At 36.4% G+C, this 8,394-nt stretch overlaps 1 protein-coding gene across 1 annotated transcript; it reads right to left on the bottom strand.

Annotated features, from left to right (window-relative positions):
- On the bottom strand, nucleotides 5,353-7,635 carry LOC109232637. The gene is made up of 3 exons (XM_019398393.1): nucleotides 7,134-7,635; nucleotides 6,002-7,086; nucleotides 5,353-5,802 (listed from the first exon to the last, which is right to left on the bottom strand). Exons 1-3 carry the CDS (start codon nucleotides 7,633-7,635, stop codon nucleotides 5,353-5,355), a joined length of 2,037 nt encoding a protein of 678 aa, XP_019253938.1.

Raw genomic sequence — 8,394 nt, 5'->3', positions numbered from 1 at the left:
AAGGTGCAGTTTTCATGCAACTATATATGTGCCTATGCTCGTGAATGAGTCCATATATATGTACGTAAATACATTTTGCACATTGATTTTGAAATACTAGTTAGTAGTTACTATTGAATGGGTTACATATTGCTTTCCTCTAATAAAAGGACAAAAAGCCCGCACCAACTTGAGTTCATTCCATCTAATGTATGCTTTCTTTTGTGATTAAATTGAATGTTATTTTATTATTTTGTATGAAGGCAAAATTGAAAAAATACAAATAAGAAAGAAAGATAGAGTGCAAATATACAAATACTCTGGTCCCCTTTTTGACTTGTTTAGGATCACAAATTCCAAAAGTCTTCATTTTTTCTTAAACTTCGTGTCCCGTCAAACATGTTCACATAAATGGGAACGGAGGGAGTATGTATTATTATCGAACGAAATACATGTGGTACTACATCAATCTCCAAGATGTTAACTTAAACATTTCCTCTATTTTAGTAAAGATAATTCCCCCATCCCCATACCTAATTTTTTATAACAAATAATGAATAAACAAAACGGAAGAAGAGCTGTGAACGACCATAACTCATCAAATTTAAATTTACGCACGTAAAGAAGCCTTTCATCTTAATTAACCTAATTAACTTTCTATTCATATCGAGATTTAGCATACCAGGTTGACCAAAAAACAATAAAAAAAGGAGGAACAAGAAGAGAAAGTAAAACGTGAACATTTGTATGACGCGAATCTAGATAAAGCCACATAATTAAGTTCATTAAATACGCCATTCATTTCCTACGTTATGTTACTGTTGACTCATTCTACAACTGAGATTACTTATGAAAAACACAAATATCAAAATCTGTTCACATGTACGTAAATGCATTTTGCATGTTGATTTGAAAATTAAAATTTTGAAAAATTTGGATATTACTATGTGTTTGCTTTTAAAAATAGAATTTAACTATTTGAAACCAAAAATCAGATTATTTTCCAATCTAAAACAGCATTGTTTTCATTGGAATCAAAGGAAAGGGTTAATCATTTCGATTCTCAGCAGTGCATCAACTTCTAATAGTATGATCACTTTCATCCGAAACTCCGGTTTATAATGTTCAAATATTCTTTTTTTTGCAATTCCTTTGTTTATGTTATTATCTTTTATAAATATAATATGTTTTTTATTCTTCCGCTATTACTTTTTTAATTTCTGGTCCAATGCTATCTTTTCATTTACTGCTAGGGTACCATACTATGTATCATCAGTCTAATGTATGTTTTACTGTATTGTTATAATATTCTCGTAAGGGAAGTGGAATTAATAATATGAAAAGTTTAAGATATAGTTTTGCGAATAGATTAGAATTTCATCTTATTTTTAAAAACATGTAACTTCAATACCATTATTTTAAGCAGAAAAAAAGATTCCCTTTAACGAAATCGAAAACTAACTTCTTTTTCTAAAGTTCCATTTCGAATTACATTTGAAATTCGATTTTGAAAATTTTTATTATGAATTCTAAGTATATTGTAAGGATTCATCATAACTAATTTTACGTTAACTGCCAACTAACCGTAAATTGCTTGTTTTATTGAGGCTTAGAGGAAATTCCAACAATTCGGTCACTTTTCGATAAATAAATTCCAAACTTATTTTGCACGAGAAAAATGCTGACAGAGGAAAGGACAGCGTCAAATTATTGAAAAAGATAACGTCAACGTTTAAAAAACAGGACGCGAAAAGCAAAAGAGAGGCACAAAACTCAATGAGTATTAAGGCAACAGATGCTGCTTTGACTAGAGATTTGGTAAATGTGATTTGCAAGCGATTTTCTGTAAATAAAATCTTGGATAACTATCATTGCAATCAACCAAAAGTTAAAAAGCGCAACAAAACAAATAGCTCTCATGCATGAGTACTGGACATAATTTATATTCAACTTGATAAAGACTATCTCTCAATCAACCACCACGCTTATATCGCAAACTGTTAGGTTGATTACTGACTCCATTCCGGTCTATTAGGGGCCATTTTATTCCAATACTATACAATTTGACTATTAATGCAAATCAAAGATTCTCTAAATCTAGATGGTCTTCAAATGTCACTAACGCTATACTAAGGTTGTCTAACGGGACGATTCCTTAACAATTCCTTTAGAATTGGCATTGACACTTGATACTAGTATGATAATTTGTTATATCTAAATAGTTCAAACAAAACCCTTCCTAGAATGTGGTTGTGTATATTAGGTGCTCTTCTTTAGGTGCTTGTATTTGTGTATCAAATTTCTATTGAATAAACTAAAAGGCTTTAGCCTTGAATTTATTTTTAAGAAATGTCTTACTTAGTTACTTCATAGTTTTTTTAAAATAATTTTTAGTGCTTAAATATTTAATTAATATAAATTTAACAAATAAAAGAATTCCACTAAGGGCCCTCGACACATCCCGTCTCCTTAGATAGTGGAATCGAAAGGGCCAAGAGGTTCGCCCTGCTAATCTCGGCCCGGTAGTGTCCCGGTCCCCCTTATCCCGTTAAGGAATAGTTATGTCGCGTCTTGTCCAACTAAATCGTCCTATCCCGTTAGACAATTTTAATACAAACATACAAGTCTCTTACCAGACTAAAAAAACTTTTGGCAAAACCAAACCTAGCTGTAAACAACTGTCTCAATCTAAGTTATTCAATTAGCTGGTATTGCCTACACGGATTGTTTACATTCATTGTGTTTATCCCCCTTAAATCGGTGTTGATTTTGAGAGATGTTATGAAAGAAAAAGATAGAGAAGCTGGAGAAATTTTCTGTATATTTCAATTGAATTTATGGACTGTACAGACTAATCCTTATATGCAGCAAAGAATGGAATCTAAGGTATAACTACCTGTACACTTGTCTATCATCCTATTGGCTACTCTATAACAAACCCACATGTTATTTACAAAATAAACAAAAATGTGCAGAAATATAAAAAGACTAATACTAATCTTGTTTTCAGCTTCTTCTTGTGCGCCCAAACGAAACAATTCATTGAGCCCAATAGATATGAGCCCAAAATAATACAGAAGCCCAAACAAGTCCAATATCTTTATAGGTTTGGTCTAGTCACCGTTGATGTCCTCCACGTGTCTTGATCTCAGCTACTCAAACCTTTACAAGGATTTTCAGACATCAAATGTATCGAACAGGCCAAACTTTACCCTTCTGTCAAATGAGCTCTTCTTCTTCTTCGTCTTTAGTCCTTTTCTGTATCTTTGAGCAAGAGTCCATAGATCCCAGAATTAGAATGGGGTTTTGTCTTCCCAATATCCCCCCTCAAGTTGGAGGGTAACCTGGTGACCCCCAACTTGTTCAAAATCTCTGAGTGAGAAACCCCTGAAAGTGGTTTTGTGAAGAGATCCGCCAGTTGTTCTTTAGAAGGAACAAAAAAGAGTGTAATTAACCCGGAAAGGAACTGTTGACGCACAAAATGGCAGTCAATCTCCACATGTTTTGTGCGTTCATGGAAGACGGGGTTACGAGCGATGTGAATGGCTGCTTTGCTATCAGAATGAAGAGGTATGGGAAGATTTACTGGTGCAGACAGATCCTCAAGAAGACGAACAAGCCAAGTAAGTTCTGCAGTCACTCTGCGCATAGATCTGTATTCTGCCTCTGCAGATGACAGAGAAAATGATCTTCTTTGATTTCCAGGAAATTGGTGCTCCTCCTAATGTGATGAAAAATCCACTTACAGACCTTCTTGAATCCTTGCAGGAAGCCCAATCAGCATCACAAAAGGCAAGCAAAGAAAAAGACGGTGCTGCTGAGAGAAGGATGCCTTGTCCCGGATCTGAGCTCAAGTATTTCAACACTCGCAATGCTGCTGTGAAGTGAGAGAGACATGGCTTCTGCATGTACTTGCTTAGAGTGAGAACTGCAAAGGAAAGATCCGGGCGAGTGTTAGTCAGATAGTTTAACTTCCCAACTCGATGTCGATACACTGTGGGGTTTTGCAAAGGTCTTCCATCATCAACTTGAAGTTTGGAAGAAGGATCAAGAGGAGAGGTTACTCGAGCCAAGTGATAAACTTCAAACTCATTCAGCATGTCCAAGGTAAATTTTCTTTGACTCACAATGAATCCTTCTTTTTCTCTCAGAATTTCCATCCCTAATAAATAATGTATGCTTCCTAGATTTTTGACTTTGAATTCAGTGTTTAGAAAATCCTTGATGTGTTTGATCTCTTCCAAATCATCTCCAGTTAGTAGGATGTCATCTATATAGACAGCTAGTATAGAAATCAGACTTCCTGTTCGTTTAAAAAATAGAGAATAATCATTTAATGATGAAGAATACCCCTTAAAACTCAAAGCCCCTGCAAGCCTGGCATACCATTGCCTAGATGCTTGCTTCAATCCATATAATGACTTCCTTAGTAAACAAACATGCTTAGGACTAGGAGGTGTTAAACTTGAAGGAAATTTCATGTATACCTCCTCCTGAAGGTCACCATGCAAAAATGCATTGTTGACATCCAATTGAGACACATTCCAGTCTCTTTTGGCTGCAGTAGTGAGCAAACATCTTATGGTGGTCATTTTGACCACTGGTGAAAATGTCTCTCCATAATCTATACCCTCTCTTTGGACATCCCCCCTGACCACCAGCCTTGCCTTTAATCTTTCAACTCTTCCATCTGATAGATGCTTCACCTTGTACACCCACTTACAAGGTAGAGCTCTTTTCCCTTTGGGTAGCTCAACTACATCCCATGTGTGGTTGTCTTCTAGAGCTTTAATCTCTGAATCCATAGCTGCTATCCAACCTGGATGCTGACAAGCTTGTCCAAAACTGTTAGGCTCTGTAAGTGTAAAAATTGACTACATGACATGTTGATTGTTGGGAGATAGATAGGAGAAACAGTACTCCCTAGGTTTAGTTGGTTGAGTGAAACAAGTAGCTCCTACATCTGTGAACATGATATTACTGCACACATAGTTTTTAGGTAGGTTGGTTGATTGGAAACCCTCCCTGACCTTCTCACTGGTGTAGGCTGGTTAGGTTCAGGAACAGGTGATAATAGTATGTGATGTATCTGGGATAGGTGGAAAACAAATAGGACTAGAAGGTGAGTAAGAATGGTGAGGTGTTGATGAAGAACTTGGTGATGGTGAAGAAAAATTATCAGGAAGTTCAGGTTCTAAAGAAATAGGTGAGAGATGATCCTGTGGTGGAGCTGAGTAGGTGTATTCTGTACTGAAGGTTGAGTTTGGGAAAATGGGCTGATGTGAAGGTCTGTTCTTAGCAAAAGGAAAGTGTGTCTCATGAAACTTGACATCCCTTGACACAAACACTCTTCCTGTTGATATTTCTAGTAGCTTATATCCTTTTTGATGAAGGGGTATCCAAGCAAAACACAGGCTGTTGCTCTCTCATCAAACTTTCCTCTTCCTGTGCTAATGTTGAAGCATAACAAAGACATCCAAAATTCCTTAAATAATCATACTTAGGCTTCTTCTGAAACAAGACCTCATATGGTGTTTTGCCTTTGAGAACACTGGAAGGCATCTTATTAATAAGATGTGTGGCAGTTAGGATAGACTCTCCCCAATATGACATATGTAACTTTGATTGAAACATCAAACCTCTTGCAGTCTCCAAGAGATGTCTATGTTTCCTTTCAACAACTCCATTTTGTTGGGGAGTTGCTACACAAGACAATTGATGTAGAATTCCTTGAGAGGCTAGGAAAGCTGCCTCTTGTGTCCCCTTTCCCAGTTCCAGTGCATTGTCAGATCTTATCACTTTCACCTTCTCGTTGAATTGTCTCTCAACCATAGATAGGAAAGATTTAAGCATAGGAAAAGCATTACTTTTAGCACTTAATAAAAATGTCCATGTCCCCCCTACTATAGTCATCTACTATAGTGAGGAAATATCTGAAACCATTGTAAGTATTTGACTTATAAGGTCCCCATGTGTCAATATGTATAAGTTCAAATTTGTGTTTGGAACTTATTTTACTAACAGGGAAAGGAATTCTGGTTTGCCTAGCCTTAGGACACACATCACAAACAAAATCAGAATTAGATTTACAATGAAGGAAATCTAAATGTTTCATTGCTGAAAATGGGAGGTGACCCAATCTTACATGCCAAAGCTTAACATCTGAAACAGTATTGACTAGGACTGGACTAGGAAAAGAAACAGACTCTGAAATGGAATTTCTTCCTTTTGGAATTGAAAGTACATCACTAATGAATAAACCTTTAGACTTAATACTACTTGGTTCCAATAAGTAAAGCCCTTCTCTAACTTCACCAAAAGCTTGAGGACTCTTCATTGAAAGGCCCTGCAACACACACTCAACAGATGTGAAAAGCACATCATATTTGAATTGAACACAAAACCTATGAACTGATAACAAATTATACTTGAATTTTGGAGCATGCAATACATTGTTCAGAATATGACCAGGCAGAATAGAAATGCTCCCTATGTGAGTAACAATCACCTTGAAAGAGTTAGGTAAACTGATGTTCAAAGGTACAGGGAGTGGATACAAAAACAAGAAAGAATTAGGATCAAAACACATATGCTCTGAGGCACCTGAATCTATGATCCAAGTGTCTGATTTTAAACTAGTGAAAACTGACCCTGAGTACTTCAGAATAGTACCTGCTACTGAATTAGCATTGATTCCTGTATTTCCTGCCTGTGCCATTTTTGCTTGCTTATAGATGTGCATCATTTCTGCAACCTGCTCTTTGCTGAGTTGCTGACCAAAATTATTCCCATTAAGTTCATTTCCTTGTCCTGCTGGGCTTTCATGCTCTTCATTTGCCACCACTGCATTTCCCTTAATCTGGTTCTGATATGCTTTGTGATATGTGAACTCAAAATCATCAGGAAAACCAATGATTCTGTAGCAATCCTCCTGTGTATGTCCTGTTTTTCCACAATAAGTACATGACACATTTGGATTGTATTTCTTCTTTGATTTGAACTTCTGCTGAGGCTTAATAAACTTCTGTCCAGAGTTGTTAAATTTGGGTCCTATGCCTGCTCCCCTTTGTGTCTGGTTTCTGAACTTCTGATGGTTCTTCCCTTGTCCTGTAATCATGAAAGCTGCAAAATCAGCTAGAAGTTGTGCATTAGACTTTTTGTTCTCTCCTGCTGCCATGAATGATACTGATTGAGAGTTATAATGTGCATTTGCATAGACTTCCTTTGATTTTCATCCTGTAAGAGAAGTGAATAAGCAACATCCATGCTAGGCAAAGGATTCATCATGAGGATGCTTCCTCTTGCTTGTGCATAGATGTCATTTAGTCCCATTAGAAATTGGATCAACCTCTGATCTTCTAATGACTTAGTTAACTTTGCCTTTCCTTTACAAACACAAACACAAGAGCAGCATATAATGACATTCAAAGCATCCAATTTATCCCACAAACGCTTGAACTTAGTGAAATATCCTGCAATATCACTATTTCCCTGTACTAATCCTGATAATTCTTTTTGCAGGTGATAGAGCTTAGCTCCATTTGATCTCCCAAATCTCTGCTCAAGGCTGTCCCAAAGCTCTTTTGCAGTTTTGGAATAAATGACACTATCTGCAATATCTTTTGAGAGAACATTAAGGATCCAGGAGATGACCATGTCATTCACACAACTCCATTATTCAAGTTCTGGAGAGTTCAGATATGGAGATTTGCAAACTCCATTGATGAATCCAAGCTTCTTCTTAGCTGATAAAGACAAGAGAATGGATATTCTCCATCCTGGGTATCCTCTTCCATCAAATACAGTATTGACTAGAGTCATACCCGGAGAATCAGAATTATTGAGGTGATAGGGGTGATTAACATCATAGGTCACAGCCTTTGCAGCATTACTGGTTTCTGCAGTAATGGTTGTGTCACCCATTTTGTTCTATTGAAGAAACTGATGTAATAGATAGATTAATTGATTGTATTACTGGATCAAGCTAGCTGCTCTGATACCATGAAAGAAAAAGATAGAGAAGCTGGAGAAATTTTCTGTATATTTCAATTGAATTTATGGACTGTACAGACTAATCCTTATATGCAGCAAAGAATGGAATCTAAGGTATAACTACCTGTACACTTGTCTATCATCCTATTGGCTACTCTATAACAAACCCACATGTTATTTACAAAATAGACAAAAATGTGCAGAAATATAAAAAGACTAATACTAATCTTGTTTTCAGCTTCTTCCTGTGAGCCCAAACGAAATAATTCATTGAGCCCAATAGATATGAGCCCAAAATAATACAGAAGCCCAAACAAGTCCAATATCTTTATAGGTTTGGTCTAGTCACCGTTGATGTCCTCCACGTGTCTTGATCTCAGCTACTCAAACCTTTACAAGGATTTTCAGACATCAAATGTATCG

This window comes from Nicotiana attenuata, chromosome 9 (genome assembly GCF_001879085.1).
Source record: "Nicotiana attenuata strain UT chromosome 9, NIATTr2, whole genome shotgun sequence".
NCBI lineage: Eukaryota > Viridiplantae > Streptophyta > Magnoliopsida > Solanales > Solanaceae > Nicotiana > Nicotiana attenuata.
Note: the sequence above shows the minus strand (reverse complement) of the source record. Positions and strands in the feature narration are given on the sequence as shown.